The 17,642-nt window shown below is 40.1% G+C and overlaps 1 protein-coding gene across 3 annotated transcripts in view; it reads left to right on the top strand.

Moving 5' to 3' along the window:
• SEC24D (SEC24 homolog D, COPII coat complex component) overlaps positions 1–17,642 on the top strand; it is a 111,722-nt gene that overhangs the window by 22,488 nt on the left and 71,592 nt on the right. For all 3 annotated transcript variants that reach the window (XM_023220037.1, XM_023220039.2, XM_023220038.3), the window contains exons 7-8: positions 7,899–8,010; positions 16,394–16,521. In XM_023220037.1, coding sequence (XP_023075805.1) covers positions 7,899–8,010; positions 16,394–16,521 — 240 coding nt within the window. The remainder of the gene's footprint in view (positions 1–7,898; positions 8,011–16,393; positions 16,522–17,642) is intronic.

The following is a 17,642-nucleotide window of genomic DNA, read 5'->3' as shown; positions in this document are numbered from 1 at the left end:
GTATCTCATTGTGGTTTTGATTTGCATTTCTCTGATGGCCAGTGATGATGAGCATTTTTTCATGTATCTGTTGGCTGTATGCATGTCTTCTTTTGAGAAATGTCTGTTCATATGCTTTGCCCACTTTTTGATGGGGTTGTTTGTTTTTTTCTTGTAAATTTGAGTTCTTTTTAGGTTCTGGTTATTAGCCCTTTGTCAGATTAGTAGATTGCAAAAATTTTCTCCCATTCTGTAGGTTGCCTGTTCACTCTGATGGTAGTTTCTTTTGCTGTGCAGAAGCTCTTTAGTTTAATTAGATCCTATTTGTCAATTTTGGCTTTTGTTGCTGTTGCTTTTGGTGTTTTAGACATGAAGTCCTTACCCACGCCTGTGTCCTGAATGATATTGCCTAGGTTTTCTTCTAGGGTTTTTATGGTTTTAGGTCTAACATTTAAGTCTCTAATCCATCTTGAATTAATTTTTGTATAAGGTGTAAGGAAGGGATCCAGTTTCAGCTTTCTACATATGGCTAGCCAGTTTTCCCAGCACCATTTATTAAATAGCGAATCCTTTCCCCATTTCTTGTTTTTGTCAGCTTTGTCAAAGATCTGATGGTTGTAGATGTGTGGTATTATTTCTGAGGACTCTGTTCTGTTCCATTGGTCTATATCTCTGTTTTGGTACCAGTACCATGCTGTTTTGGTTACTGTAGCCTTAGCACTACTATTTATTAATGCTCATGACCCAGTGGGTTCCCTGGACAGCTTTGCTAATCTGAGCCAGGCTCACCTGATTTTGGCTGGGCTTGCTCACGCATCTGGGGTCAGCTGGAGGCTTGGCTAGGGTATAGATGGTTTAGGATAATGTATTAGTTTCCTGTGGCTGCTGTAACAAATTTGTAACAAATTACCACAAATCAGGTGACTTAAAACAATAGAAATTTATTCTAAGCAAGGCTGTGCTGCCTCTGAAGGCTATAGAGGAGAATCTATTCCTAGGCTCTTTCAGCTTCTGGTGGCTTCAGGTCTTCCTTGGCTTGTGACCATATGACTCCAAGCTCTGCTTCTATGATCACATTGAGTCCTCCTTTTCTTTGTGTCTTCTTCTCTGGGTGTCTGTCTCAAAATTCCTTTACCTCTTTCTTATACATGTGATTCCATTCAGGGCCAGGATAAGCTCCTCCTCTCAAGATCCTTAATAAAATTATTTTGGCCATATGAGGTAATGAAATGGAAAAGGTCCCTTTCGCAGGACATGCAATGGGGATGTGGCTCGCTTCTTCAGTGCCCCAGTGCTCAAATCTCTAGGGGAGCATACAGATGGGCAGGCTGTGGGGCTCCAACTCCCACGGCAGTGTCTAGGAGTGAATGTTTACAGTTGAAGCCCCAGTGGACATGTGTTACAGGGTGCTCTTTTAGTTGCTGTCTATAGGTGACTTGTATTAACCAGCTCAGTTAGACCCCTTCCTTATCACAAGGACAGAGGGATTTCTGTATCCCAAGTTTTTGCCTTGGTGTACTGGAAGAATTGGATCACTCGTGGGCTTGGAGAATGAGTGCAAGGTTTTATTGAGTAGAAGTAGCTCTCAGCAGTTGGGGGAACCAGAGGGAACCTGGAGTCCTACCACTCAGTGGCCTGGGCTCTCCTCCGACTGCCCCAGTCAAACTCTGCATCTGCCTGTGTCTGTCAGTGTGCTCTTCCACCGGTGTTCTCCCTCCACGTCCTCTCGCCATCCAGCCGCTTGTATCTTTATCCGCTGATGTGCTCCTTTCCACATCTGGCTGCCTGTGTGTCTGCCCGCTAGGGACTTGGGTTTTTATAGGCCCAGGATAGGGGCATGGCAGGCCAGGGTGGTCTTGGAAAATGCACCATTTGGGCATGGAAGCAGGAGTGCCTGTCCTCACCCACGTCCGTGGGAGTAGAGCCCTACCTGGGGACCCACCTTTCTCTACCCAGCACTTCCCTGCCCCCCTCCTGTATCAGTAATATTCACAGATTTCAGAGATTAGGACATGGACGTATCTTTCTGAGGGGCACTGCTCTTCCCATCATAGATAGTGTCATTTGTGTATCTTGTGTTTGGTACCCATCTGTTGATGGGGGATGACCAGGCCACGTTGTCAAGCAGGGTACACTGGGTTTGTTCATGGGTTGGCAGACATCCAAGAGGGAAGGTAGGAGTGTGCATGGTCTTTTGAGGCTTAGGCTTGGAACGGGCACATCGCTGCTTCTGCTACATTCTCTTGGCCAAAGCAAGTCACAAGACTGCCTCAGATTCAAACATGGACTTTGCCTCTTGATGGGAGGAGGGGCAAGGCAACATGGAAAAGAGCATTGATATAGGGAAGTGCAGATAATTTTGACTGTTTTTGTAATCTGTTACTTATTCTATATTTATTTGAATTTAACGTTGAAGATTTGTAATACTGTCTACTGCTGTAACATGTTAGAAATTAAATTTTGACAATTCTTAGTGCCTTTATTGATCATCATATTCCCAGTCATTACTTTTATGGCTTAAAAGAGAGAAAGAGGGAGATTTATTTTAAGTAATGGTTTTACTTCATTATGGGGACTGAATTGGAAAGTTAGGACAGTAGACTGGAGACCTAGGGAAGAGTTGATATTGCAGCTCAAGTCTAAAGGCATCTGGAGGCAGAATTTTCCTCTTTCTCAGGGAACCTGTTTCTCCTAAGGTGGTCCGCTGATTAGATGAAGCCTACCCACATTATGGAAAGTAATCTGCTTTACTCAAAGCCTGCCTGTTTAAATGTTAATTCGATCTTTAAAAATACTTTAAAAATACCTTGACAGCACCATCTAGACTTAGACTAGTATTTGTCCCAAAAATGGCCTAGCCAAGTTGACACATAAAATTAACCATCACATTCCCTTTCTCTTGCATCATCTACACTTCTTTGAAAATGAACTTAAGTTTTTCTCTGTCTAGTTCATTCTCGTCAGAATATAAATATCCTATGATGCCTCCCATCATTAATGAAAGAAGCTTTCTTTGGCCTCTCCCCAAACCTGGATTCAGTTTCCTCCCATCTCTTGGCTTTCTTTTATAGCAAGAAATCTCCCAAAGAGTTGCCTATATCTGCTGTTTTCAGTTCATCTCCTCCCACTCACTCCTGATCCTATTCCAGTTTAGATTTCATCACCACAACCCCACAATACTATGCTAGTTCAGTTACCAATGACTTCCTGTTGCCAAATCTAATGGTCAATTATCAGCTTTCATGTGACTTGACATCAGCAGCAATTTGACACATCTGTTTACTCCGTTCTCCTTGAAATGAAACTTACATTTGCCTTCTGGGATTCCACCCATTTGCTTACATCTCTGTCTACCCCACTGGAGGCTCTGTCTTCTTTGTTGATGTCTCCCCATCTCTCTGACCACCTAGTGTTAGAAGCATCCTAAGACTTAGTCTTTGGACCTGTCCCTTTCTCCATTGACGTTTACTCTCTAGATAATACTTCTCAAAATGTGCTCCCAGGACAGCACCATCAGCATCATCTGGGAGCTTATTAAAAATTCATGTTCTCAGGCCTCAGCACAAACCTATGGAATCAGAATCTCTAAGGGTATGGCCCTGGAATCTGTGTTTCAACAAGCTCTTCAGATGATTCCTAGACACACCAAAGTGTGCAAAGCACCACTCTAGATAATTCCATCTATTTTCGTGGCTTCGAATGAGTGCAGATATTCCTAGTAAAGACGTTTTCCCTGAAATCCAGATCCAATTCCTTTCTTCTAGCTCCTCAGGCCAAAAACCTGGGAATCATCTCTGGTTCTTGCTTTCTTGCACATCTCACATTTAGTTCTTTAGCTAATTCTCTTGGTCCTACCTTGTCTGTTCATCCTGTTCCAAGCCTCTACTATCTACCTACCTAGGTTTTTATAAGAGTCTTCTAATTGGTCTCCCTGCCCTTTGAGTCTGCACAGAGCAGCCAGAGTCATCTATTCAAATTCTAAGTCAGATCATGTCATGGCTAAGGAAACCAATACTCCAGTTAAAAAACAAAGTTCTTACAGTAGTCTACAGGACCCTACATTATTTGCCACCCCTGGCTCCCCTCACCCCCTGCCACATGCGCGCGAACACACACACACACACACACACACAAACACCCCCTACCCCTGACCTTGTCTCTTACCACTCTTCTCCACCCCCTTTGACCAACCATACCAGCCTCCTTATTGTTCCTTGGCAGGCCAAGCATGGCCCTAACTCAAGGCCTTTGCCTTTATTCTGCTTAGATGCTCTTCCCCTAGATGTATGCAGGGCATGACTCATGTCCTCATTTCCTTAATGTCCTCATTGCTCATCCTCAGTCTCCCTGGCACCCCATCCATATCACTCCCTATCCACAGCACTGATTACTGCCTGATGTTGGGTGTATTACTTGTACATTTGTTTACTTATTGCCTTTCTTCTGCACAAGAATGTCCACTCCATGAGGGCAAGGATTTGGTTTTGTTCACTGCTGTGTCTCTAACACTTAGAACAGAGCCTGATACATAGTATATGTCCACATATTCCTTGAATGAATGAATGAATAAATAAATAGGCAACGAAAGCAAGAAGGAGTAGATGCTGTGACTCATCCAGGACCCTTATAATACATACAGACAAATCAGTCCAGTATTTATTTTTATCTTAAAACTAATGAAATCGTGATGGTCAGATGGAGCCTGTTTGTGTTCCTATTACCAAAGGAATATGCTTTTGCTAACAAAATAAATTTTTCCTTCTGGAAAGAAAGATGTAAAGTCACATTTACTGAGCTTCTGCTATACTCCAGTCCTGAGCTAGGTGCTTAGGTGCTTATTACAACCCTTTGGGTGGTGGTTTTAAATAAATTTTGAAAGTAAGGAAATGTATCATCATCAAAACTCTTCCTCCCTCCTTTTCTGTGTCCATAAGAGGATTATTCAGTAGTTGGGTGCTTTCTACTCCCTTTATCTTACCACTCCAAAATTCACATGATCCTGCTAAGCAGCCTTTCTTGCATGGCACACACATCTTTCTGTTTTTCCCTTATCCTTGTTCACTTATCTTAAGATAATCACTTTCTTTTTTTCTCTTTTCCAATTCTGTTTTATGAACTCAGAATGCTCCACTCATAGCAGATAAATGTAACCGTAATTCTAGCAGTACATCTTCTGAAGGAAAAATAAGTCTATAACTTTTGAAGTAGTTTTGGAATTATCAAGAATCACTGTCATTAAATCTAAACCCTTCAAGTAGAGTCACAGTCAAAATTGCTATTGACGCTTCTTTATCTCTAAGCCCATTTTTCAAGAACATGCATTTGAGGTAAATAAAAAGAGGCAGAGTATTTTTTAGCAATTATCAGAACTACTTTAATATCTCCCACTCTTTTCTTTGTAGTATTCCATCCAAGATATGAATTAATTTAGAAATGTAATTACTACTGATAACATTGTTTCTTTGGAGGCAGGGCTTTGTAATTTGCAAATGGATAATTTAAAAATAAACTTTTTGGAAATATAGTCTATTGAAGACTATATTCAATGTGTTCTGTATATTATGCACACTAATACATTATCATGGTTTTTACCTCACTTTCATATTTGACTCTTTGTTGGTTGAAATGATTGCAATAAATATTGATAATATAAAAACGACTCTAAGCCAGGTGCAGTGGCTCATGCCTATAATCCCAGCACTTTTGGTGGCTAAGGTAGGAGGAAAACTTAAGCCCAAGAATTTTAGACAAGCCTGGGCAGCAAAGTTAGACCCCATTTCTACAAAAAATTTAAAAATTAACTGGGCATAGTGGTGCACACCTGTAGTCCCAGTTACTTGGCAGGCTGAGGCAAGAGAATGGCTTGAGCCCAGGAGATTGAGGCTGCAGTTAGCCCTCTTCATGCCACTGTACTTCAGCCTGAGCATCAGAGCAAGACCCTGTCTCAAAAAAATAAAAATCAACTCTATTTTTAATGAATTCGATTAACCTTATGGTCAAAATACAGAATATAATTACAGTGTTTCAGTTTCTCTGCTTCTTGTCTCTGCTCATGGTAGCTTTAGTCTTATCTGTGTCTGACAGCAGTTACGTTTGGAGCCATTTTATGTTTAAATCTAATAACAATTCACATCCTATGAAATTAGGAGAGAAGACCTGTAGACTTAAAGGCAGGCTAAATCTGTCGTCAGCATTTCATAAAACCAATGTTGTCAGTACCAGCTGGGGACTGGATTGGATGGAATGGGAGGGAAAAGTAGAGACAGCAACATTTCAGAGTTTGCAGAAGGCAGTTTTCATATCGTTAATGGTTTTAGGAATATTAAAAACTGCACCCTTGGTGCAGTTTGGACACACTACTCCAGTCTGGACACACTTCCTATTTCTCCAGTTTTTTCTTCCTCTTCTTACACCCTCTCCATTTTTTTTTTTTCCTTTTATTCCTCCTCGTTTCTCCTATGAAGAAAGAAGTGAGGGAAGGGAGAAGATAAAGAGGGGCATAATTATCGGGATTCTTTCTTATTCTCTTTTTAACTGCATACTACTAGATTTTGCTCATAATTTTCACTCCTAAACAATTAGAACAGGAAGACATTTTGTATCTCTTATAATCTTCATCATTAACAATTGTTTTTAAGAGAGAAATATCAGATGTTTCCACATTAGATGACAGAACTTAGAGTCTTTTGCTCCTGTTGACTTCTCTATAGTGGGCAAAAACCAAATGGGATTGCTTTATACCGTTTGTGTCTTACGTCTCAAGGAGCCAGGGATGCAGTTGGGGAAACTTGAAAAGGAAATTGAAGATCAGAAGACATTTGAGGAGAACGTTAAGGTTTTTTATAGGTTGTATATTATAAATAATTTCTTCTGAGATAATTTTTAGCCTTTTGGAAGTTTCTTTTATTTGAAAAAGTATTTCCTTTGTTTGTTTATTTTGAGATATGATCTTGCTCTGTTGCCCAGGCTGGAATGCAGTGGCATGATCATAGCTTATTGCAGCCTTGAACTCCTGAGCTTAAGCAATCCTCCTACTTCAGCCTCCAGAGTAGCTGGGACTACAGGCAGATGCCACCATGCCTGTCTAATTTTTAAAACCTTTTTAGTAAAGATGAGGCCTCACTCTGTTGCCCAGGCTGTTCTCGAACTCCTGAGCTCAAGTGGTCCTCCCGCCTTGGCCTCCCAAAGTTCTGGGATTACAGACATGAGCCATTGTACCAGGCCAGTATTTCCTTTAAATAGTTCTTTTCAATTTCTTTTGTTACCAGATTTTTTTTTTTTTTTTTTTAAGAAAATGCTGACCAGGTGCAGCGGCTCACACCTGTAACACCAACACTTTGAGAGGCCAAGGCAGGAGGATTGCTTGAGCCCAGGAATTTGAGACCAGGGCAACATAGGGAGAGGAGACCTTGTCTCTGCAAAAAGATGAAGAAAAAGAAAATTAGCCAGGTGTGATGGCACCCACCTGTGGTCCCAGCTACTCGGAATGGCTTGAGTCAGGGAGGTGAAGGCTGCAGTGAGCCATGATTGTGCCACAGCATTCCAGAAAGAAAATGCTTACCTATGTTCCTAACTAACAAATTAGATAAAAATAAAGTTCTCTGAAGGGTCACGTTGTCAGATTTGAAGCTAAAGAATTACAGAATATCATTGGAAATTATTATTCTAAAATTGTAACCATTTTGACTGAAGACACGGTAGGTTTTTCCATGACAGTTTGATCTGAAATGAACAGAAAGGATTTAGAAAATGCCAGTTTGTGTGAGTGTGTGAGACTATGTGCGTATGTGTGTCTCTGTGTGTGTGAATATTGAGAGGGAGGGGAAAAGGAGGGAGGAGAGAGCAAGGGTACTCTCTAAATGGAATGTTGAGAAGGACCTGAACCTACTTTAACGAGCTCTTGATGTCTTATTTATCAGATCCAGGTGATCGAGAATGATAGAGCCAGCAGAGGAGGACAAGTTTATGCCACCAACACCAGAGGCCAGATCCCTCCGCTGGTCACTACAGATTGCATAATACAGGACCAAGGTATTTGTTTTTAATTATGCCGTTTATTAAGGTTTTAAAGCTTCTCACCGTTTTTAAAGCAAATACACTGACACCTTTAATAATGGAAGACCCCATCATAGCTGATAATGAACCAGTTATCCATTAATCCCTCAAGTACTAAGAGGGTGCTATCAACTGAATTTTATTCTCTGTGTATAGAAGTCTGGAGAGTTTCCAGTGAGGTACAGAGCAATATATCTGCTTAAGACAATTATTTATTTTAATTTATGGGTTTAAATTAGTTTATACCCTACTTTGGTTTAATTTATTCACTATATTGGAAAGCTGGCACAAGCAGAGCAGTAAGGAATTAGACTCTTTGAGATGTCAGCAGACCTGGTTCTAGCCCCAACAACATTTTCTAAGCAGATCTTTTTAACATTTTGGGTTCTGTTTTCCCACATGTAAACTGGGAAGAGGAGAAGCTGAGCTGCATCTCTACTGTTCCATACCTCTCAGCTCAAGAATATATTACCATATTGTTCATGACAAGTTAAAAATATAACTCGATGAAATCTGATGTCTGAGATTCTGAATATACCATTTTAATGAATCGTGTACTCAATCCTAGAAGCATAACATCAGTATACAAACAAGTATTTTGTCTCATCCCAGAGTTGTTGAGCTAGCCAAGCTCTAGTTGGGGATCCTCTCTCTATCCTCTGTGCCGCCTTCAGAGCTAAGCTTATAGAGAGGATAGTACAGTGAGGTAGAAAGAGATTTGATTGGGAGAATTCAGACTCCACTCCTTACTGCCCAAGTGAGCTTTGTCCATTTCACCTCTCTCTCAACCGCAGCATCACCCTCAGTAATATGTGGAGACTCAGACTGGCCCTGCAGAGCCAATGTGAGCATTAGAGGTGACTGTGTGCATGAGTCTTTGTGTGTGTGTGTGTGTGTGTGTGTGTGTGTGTGTGTATGCATGCACACACATAAGTATGCTTATATGTGTATAGAGGGCTCAATACACAGAAGGGTTTCATGTAAATTATAGGTGTTGTAGATAGTAATATTAGAACAATTCAGATGACTTCATTTATTATTCTAAAAATAATTTGTCCTTCTCGGCCTTTTGGCTAAGATCAAGTGGAAAAATAATTTGTTTCTTCCTCATTACTTATAGAACCCATTCCAATTAGTTAGATGAGTTTATATTTGTAAAGCATTTAGGGCTTGGTAGACAATAGGTTGAGCTATATGAAATTGTTGATTTTTTTCCTATCACTGTGACCTATAAAAGTGGCAATTTCATTTCAACCTAATGATAAGTGTTATATAAGTGTTTTAATATCTATTTTTTTATTTAATATTTAAAATAAATATAAAACATTATTTGGGGCTTTTTCTAACCTAAAGAATTTTCCTGACCAGCCTCATCTCCCACCTATTTCTTTCCTTACAACTGCCTTCATATAGCAAACTCATCCTCTTTCTCCTCATGCCTCTGATTTCCACATTGTACTGTTTTCTGTGCAGCAGCCCGAGGATGGTTTTTTGTTTACCACTGTATCCTTAGAAATTCATCTGGTATCTAGAACATACTAGTTGACCAATATTTATCAGACCCATGTACTTGGAATATATGACTTTCACCCCTTTATTTGGGAAACATTTAGTTCTTCCAAACTTCCAAACTCAATTTAAATTTTCTTTTTGAAGTCTTCTCCAGTGTCTTTTCCCATAATACTTCATATATATTTCACCCCTATCACATTAAATTTTATTGTGATTTAGATAAGTCTCTCCCACAAATCTTTGAGCTATCTGGGATCAGAATTCCACTTGTTCAGAACTTCACTCATTCATGCATACATCCAGAAAATGTTTGTTCAGTACCTATTATGTGCCAGGCCTCTGCTAAACCTGAGGTTAATAATATAATCAAAATATACAAATTAACATTATTATAGCTAATAATTGCAGGTACTTAGTATGTATCAAGACAATTTTCTAACCACTTTATATGGAATAATTCATTTAATCCCCCTGTAATGTTATGAGATAGGCATTAATATCATTCTTGTATTACAGAGTGGAAAACTGAGGCACAGAATGCTTAGGTAATTTACCTAAGAAATGTAGCTAGTAGGAGGCAAAGCTAGAATTTGAACTCAAGCATTCTGATGCAAGTGTCTGTGTTCTTAACTTCACTGCCTCTATTCAGAAATAAAAGACACAGCTCTTTTTTTATATGAGTGAACAATCTGGCAAGGAAAAAGAGATAACTAAATATTAATTCAGTGAGATAAATGTTATAATAGAAAGATAAACAACATGTGGCCATGGGAACTTAAATGTGAGGTCACCAACCAGATAACTGACCCAGCCTATCTTGCTCGAGGCGGGGACACCCACACTGTGTCTTCAGCAAGCAAGTGTAACCCACAAGACTAGGGAGGTGGGGGAGGGGAGGTTTGCCAGGCAGAGGAGGTGAATGTGCTAAAGTATCATAGTGGGAGAGAGCATAGTACATATCAAGTAACAGCATGTGCATAGGTTTTTGTTTTTTGAGGGACTTGTGGGTAGTTTTTAAATTGTGGTCAAATCTATATATATAACATAAAATTTATTATTTTAACAATTTTTAAGTGTACAATTCAGTGGCCTTAATTACATTCACAATGTGCAACCAAATCATTCTTATTACTTGTTTCTAGAACTTTATTTTATTTTATTTTTTTGAGACAGATTCTCGCTCTGCCACCCAGGCTGGAGTGCAGTGGCCGGATCTCAGCTCACTGCAAGCTCCACCTCCCGGGTTTACGCCATTCTCCTGCCTCAGCCTCCCGAGTAGCTGGGACTACAGGCGCCTGCCACCTCACCCGGCTAGTTTTTTGTATTTTTTTTAGTAGAGACGGGGTTTCACCGTGTTAGCCAGGATGGTCTCGATCTCCTGACCTCGTGATCCGCCCATCTCGGCCTCCCAAAGTGCTGGGATTACAGGCTTGAGCCACCGCGCCCGGCCTCTAGAACTTTAAAAACAAATCATCCCACCCTGAAACTCTGTACCCATTAAACAATAACTCCCCATTCTTCCACCCTACCCATCCCCTGGTAGACTCTATTCTAGATTCTGTGTCTTTGAGTTTGCCTACTCTGGGCACCTCGTTTGAGTGAATCATGCAGTATTTTGCCCTTTTCTGTCTGGTTTATTTTACTTAATATTTTCAAGGTTCATCTACCTTGTAGCCCTATATCAGAATTTCATTCCTTTTTAAGGCTACATAACATTCCATTTTTTATACATACCACATTTTGTTTTCCATTCATCTGTTGAAGGACATTTGGGTTGTTTCCACCTTTTGGCTATTGTGAGGAATGCTGCTGTGAATATTTATGTACAAGTATCTATGCGAGCCCCTGCTTTCATTTCTTTGGAGTATATACTGTACCTAGAAGTGAAATTGCTGGATCATATAGTATGGAAAGAGTACGAGGGAAGGAGTGGGTGAGCAGGCAGGACTAGTAAGGTGGCAGGTTTTCAGTCATTGTTCTCTCTCCTTAGCTTGTAGTCTAACCCTTGGCAAGAGGAGAGAGCTGCCCTGGTATGGAGCCCCATAACTGGACCAGTCATACCCTTTTGCTGTGAAGCCCCTTTGTCTGACCTGGCTTATTTGCCAATAGTAATAAGCTTTTTAGGATGTAGCTCAAGATTCTCAGACATGTACAGACATTCGCAGATATAAGCAGAACACAGAGTTGGAAGGAACCTTGGACTTTCTTTGCTCAGCTGTCTTACTTTACAGATGTAAGGGTAAGGCCCAGGGAGGTTAAGTGGCTTGCCCAAGGCCGTACAGCTGGTTAGGATCAGAGCCAATAAAGAAAAGTTTAAAATATTCTTAAACTTTAAAATATTACTCCTTTGCCGTTGGCTCCAGGATCTTATTTTAAGATTCCACTTGTCCTTTGGTTCCCATCCTTAAAGACCCTGTTCAAGGACCTCATCCTTTGTGTAGTCAGTTCTAGTCTAAGTGACAGAGTCATTGTCTCCCTTCTTCTATTTCTTAATCTATTTGCTCTTCTGTGATGCTTACCATGCTATGTTGCAATGATCTATTTTTACTGTCACTCTTTCCAACTAGATTGCGAAGCCAGAGACTTCACTCTATTCTGTTTCTAAGCCCTTGCCTGGAGTTTAGCTTAGTAAATGTTTGTGGAATGAATTTGTTGAATGTTTTCAGTAAAATTATCCCATAATGCTCTTTATTAAGCACTCAAAAAGTTTCAAATCGTAGTTCCTGAGGTTGCTAAATTATCCACGGTAGCCAGACTTTTTATGCCCCACTGTCGTATACCTGTTTATAAAAACAAATTCTCAATTGCTTTTTCAAATTTTATTCTTTATGTACATTATCTTCCTGAACGAAGCATTTGTTTAGTCACCTTCAGAGCTCATTCATTTATGCATATTTCACTGTCAAAAAATAAACCCTTTAAGGGTAACAAATATCCAGCTTCAATATTTTATTGGTAATTCTAAGGAATACAATTCCATTCCACTGGAATGGAAAATTAAAATAAACTTTAAAATACTTTTAAAATTCTTAGTTCATCATCTGTATAACATTGTGTGATGATGATAATAAGGAAAGTTTTGTTTAAATATGAAACAAACACTATTAAGCATTCAAGTGTATTTACATTTGTTAATATTACCTAAGAGTTCCTTTACTTTTATTCCTGCGGCCAAAAATCTGGTTTCCTCCTCTATTACTGCTAACCTGGGCTGTTAAAGCAATGGACCAGTTTACCTGTCTCTATTCTTTTTCTGTTCCTAGAAGCTATCTAACTTTGGGCAGATTGATTTTCTTCAATTACTTATTTGATCATTTTACCCTTGCCAAAAAAAGAGTTCTGGTTGGTTGGTTGGTTGGTGGTGGTGGTTGTTTTTTTTTTTTCTCCCTTGCTAAAAATAATGTCACTGTTGCCCATGGGCAGACAGGGTTGGTCTCAACTCTCATCCAGCATTCCAGGCCTTGGGGACCTGGACTTAATTTTTCTGGGATGTTGTAGAAAATTATAATTTGTTCTAATCCCACTTTTGCCACTTACTAACTCTGACTTTTGGAAAGTCACATAACCTCCCGGTATCTCAGTTTCCTCCACAGTAAAGTGGATTATAAATATATTAATCCATAGAGTTATCGTGGGGCTAAATGAGTTTACATGTAACAGCCTTAGAATGATGTCTAGCACATTGGCTGCTATTATTATTATTATCCTTGTTGTTAGTACTATATCTTCCCCTTCTCTCAGATGCTCTGCAGTCCAGCCCAAGGACTGGATTCAGCCTGCAGTCATGTTAATTTGTCCTACACAGTAATTTCTTTTGTTTCTATTTGAATTAATTGTCATTATTTAAAAATCAGAGTACATTATATAAAAATCCAGATTTCTAGTTTGTCCTAAAATCTGTGAAATCTGGCACTAGTAGCTTGGAAATAAGCAGAATAAAAGCTTTCTTAAGTCCAACCTTCCATTCATTTCAGGCCTGCATCTGTGCGGCAAAACATGGCCAGAGAAAGGCTCACAACCCCGCCGCAACCTCTATTTAAACTCAGGACCATAAACTTCCCAACACACTCTATTTCCCAAGTCTTTTCACTTTTCCAGTCTCCTTAGTGACTATTTCACACTTTTTCAAACCTGCGTTACCTTCTCTCGCATCTTTCTTTTAGCTGCTTTACATCCTCCTTTCAGAAAGGAAATTCTGTGCACCCCACCACCACATGGACCCCCAATCTCAATGCATCCTCCCACTGTGCCTGCCTGCATTTGGCCCTCGGTGAGCAATCTGTGCTCCAGCCGAAAGCCAGTCTCTCTCCCTGTGCACTACTCAAGTATACATTTCCACAGTAAGTCTCCCCTCTTACTCTTAAATCATCAGTATTTTTCTTTCTACAGAATGATTCCCATCTTTTTTTAAAAAAAAACCTTCTCCCATCTTAAAATATAAAAATGTTTTCTTGATCCACTTCCCTTACCAGCTAGCATTCTTTTCTTTCCACCCCTCTACAGCAAAACTTAAAAGGACTGTTGCCAATTCTTCTCCTTCTGTTATCTCTTAAACTCACTCTGAGCAGATTTTCCCCAGCATTCCACCAAAACTGCCTCTTTTGGATCTCCAGCAGCACCATCTGGCACAAATGATCATGCCTCCGCATGAAATACATCCTACACTTCACTTCAGGACGCTAGGCTCCTCGTTTCATCCCTCTCAGTCCTTTGGCTGCTTTCTCCTCCTTCTCTGACCTCCTTATCTTGGAGGACCCCAGAGTTCAGTACTTGGTCATCTTTTCTTCTTTGGCCATAATTATTCCCGTGGTGGTTTTAACCTGGTTTCATGGTTTCAGATACCATCTCTATATGCCAAGAATTCCCAAATGTGTATCTCCAGCCCAGACTTCAGCCCAGTCTCCAGATGTACATATCTAATTGTCTACTCAGCATTGCTGTTCGACTGTGTAATAGATTTCCCAAATTGGACATGTCCCAGACTAGATTCCTTATCTCCACCCACACACCTGTTAAAACATCCCTTCCCTTCCTGCAGCCTTTCCTTTGTCAGTTGATGGCAATTTTATGCTTCTGGTTTCTCCAGGCCAGCAACCTTAGAGTCATTCTTGACCATCATGCTCTCTCACACCTCACATCTTCACACCTTATATGCCCTTTAACAAAGAAGTCACTGTACCTTCGAAATATATCCAGAATTTAGCCACATCTCAACACTTCTACTGCTGTCGGGCTAGTACTGCAGCAGCCTCCACATGGTCTCCCTGGTTCTACTCTTCCCCACTGCAATCCATTCTGAAAATGCAGGCAGAGGAACCTACATTACAGCATGACACTCCTCTGCTCTAAAACCATCAGTGGCTCCTCATTTCTTTGGGAGAAAAGCCAGAGGGCTTAAAATGCTCTCAAGAGTCTACCTCATCTGGTCTGTTGCTTCGCTGAACTCCACACCAGTTGGTGCCCACCACAGTGGCTCCATTCCAGCTCCATGGGCCTCCTGCTGTCCCTCTACTCCGGGCGTGTCCTTCCCCAGATACCCGCTTGGGTAAATCGCTTGCCTCCGGCAACTCTTTGCTTGGATGTTACCTTTTAAATAAGGTCTACCTTGTAAGTATTTAAAATTGCAATCTGCCTCCCACTTCCTGGTACCCCTTCACTAGATATGCTTTTTTATTTTTTATTTTTGAGACGGAGTCTCGCTTTATCGCCCAGGCTGGAGTGCGGTGGCACCATCTCAGCTCACTGCAAGCTCCGCCTCCTGGGTTCACGCCATTCTCCTGCCTCAGCCTCTGAGTAGCTGGGACTACAGGCACGCACCACCACGCCCGACTAATTTTTTGTATTTTTAGTAGAGACAGGGTTTCACCGTGTTAGCCAGGATGGTCTCGATCTCCTGACCTCGTGATCCGCCCGCCTCGGCTCCCAAAGTGCTGGGATTACAGGCGTGAGCCACCGCGCCCAGCTAGATTTGCTTTTTTCGCAGCATTTATCACCTTCTAGTGTCCTATATAATTTACTTTTATTAGGCGTAATATTCATTATCTGTGTCCTCTGCAAGAACATAAGCTCTACAAGCACCTAGGAGAGGGCCTGAAATGTCGTAGACACTCAATGAACATTTGATTGATGATTACATTTTTTTAGTCATAATATTTTATTTCAAAATTTATTTTAGACAAGTTATTCTAGTGATAAAAATATTCTTTATGTCATAGATATTGTTTTAACACTCAGATAAGCCACGAAGTAAAGATATTTGGTCAAGAAGCCTAACATCTATTAAAAATAGATTAGGGTGTTTTTGAAAATAATAATTCTATTACAAGTAGAATTTTCATTTCTAAATTCAATTTCCAAATTTGGAAAAAAATAGTCAAATGGAATCATATTTGACAAAGTATCACTTGCTAATATAAAATGGTATAGAAATGCTTACCTTTCCCATAAGCAGATAGAAGAGGATGAAGAAGAAATGACTGTGATTCAGAAATTTTGTTCTTTCATATTTGTGTGTCTTTGTTTAATTTTTTCCATTGAATCTAAATACCTCTCAAATCTATAGTAATGCTATATTAAGACTGCTTATGGAAAATAATAGTAACTAAGATACTTACATCTTTGCAGTAGGATTCAGAGTATTTTTATTTTGTAAGAAATTACAGTGTACCTAGAATATAGATTGTAGAATTGCACAATACTACTTTTTTAAAAAGCAGATCTTGAAGAGAGTTTTACAAATAAGAAATAATGCAATGCATTATCTAGAAGTACCTTTATAAATATTTGAATATCTTAGGGAAAGTTTTTTTCTAAATAAATTTTAACTGTATCCTTTTGAATGTTTCAGGAAATTCCAGTCCTCGATTCATCCGTTGTACAACATACTGTTTTCCATGCACGTCAGATATGGCTAAGCAAGCTCAGATTCCATTAGCTGCTGTCATCAAACCCTTTGCCACCATTCCTTCAAATGAGGTAAGAATGATATATAATAGCAATTCAACAATTTATCAATTCCAAAATTACTCTTTTCTTACAGTTTTCTTGTATGTTATTCCATCATATAATCAGGAAACTGGAATATATTTTTATAATACAAAGCATCTAGTGATTGAATTCATCAGGAAAACAAATAGTCCAACAAGCTATGGTTTTTGGCCTCCTGTACACCAAATACAGATGGACTAAGTCAGTTTTTGGCTTATTGTGGTAATGCACATATATACAGAAAATATAGAGTGTCCCATGGTAAAAGTATCATGACTTGTCATGAGGCCCTGATACCCTAGTTTAGAGCCCTTACATTGTGAGTGTTCTGTTGAGGGAAGATGATAGATCCTATAGTCCTTGATCTATTAGAGCAGATCTTACTACATCTGCTTTAATTATCACTGGGCCAGGATACTCATCAACTCCTACTTAAAGGTTAGAAAGCATGGGGTAGATAAATCTGTATATATTGGTTTGAAAATATGTGCGCAACATATAGTTGAGTGGGAAAAAAAGATAAGTGGTTTACATTGAAAATCTGCAGTTTTGTTGCCAGTGGGTATTTGATCTAGGCTGCCAGAAATAACCCAGTTCCAACCTACGCTGCTGCCATTCCTTCTTTTGATGCCTCTGAATGGTAGATGCCCACATGCGCACAGAAACACAGGCACTGTAGCAGAGCAAGTCACACAGGGGAAGAAAAGCTTGACTTCCAGTTGGAGCTGTGACCGTTACCCATTGCAGTATCCCAGTAAGCTAGGGCAAACCACAGATTCCTATTGCTGCACTAAAGGCTGGAGCCCCAGTATTCCCTCCCAGCATGAACCTCAGTCTTGGATCTAATGAAGTAGGCTGATCTAATGCATACCTAGCAGCATCTGAGCAAGAGGCAGAGCATCTGCAAGAGAAAACAGATTCGTTCCCTTTCCTGGGCTCACCACACCAGCTGGTATGGAGAGTAAAGCAGTGTGGGGAAGGGGAGGAGGAAGCTGTGGTGAGTGGGGCTTACTTTATATCCTGTGAGGGAAAGGAGAGAAAAGAGAGATGTGTGATGTGTGCAGTGGCTTTCATACCCTTTGGGATCTTCACTCACTGTCCTTATGAAT

The sequence above is a fragment of the Piliocolobus tephrosceles genome, chromosome 3, assembly GCF_002776525.5.
Source record: "Piliocolobus tephrosceles isolate RC106 chromosome 3, ASM277652v3, whole genome shotgun sequence".
In the NCBI taxonomy this organism is placed as follows: Eukaryota; Metazoa; Chordata; class Mammalia; order Primates; family Cercopithecidae; genus Piliocolobus; species Piliocolobus tephrosceles.
Note: the sequence above shows the minus strand (reverse complement) of the source record. Positions and strands in the feature narration are given on the sequence as shown.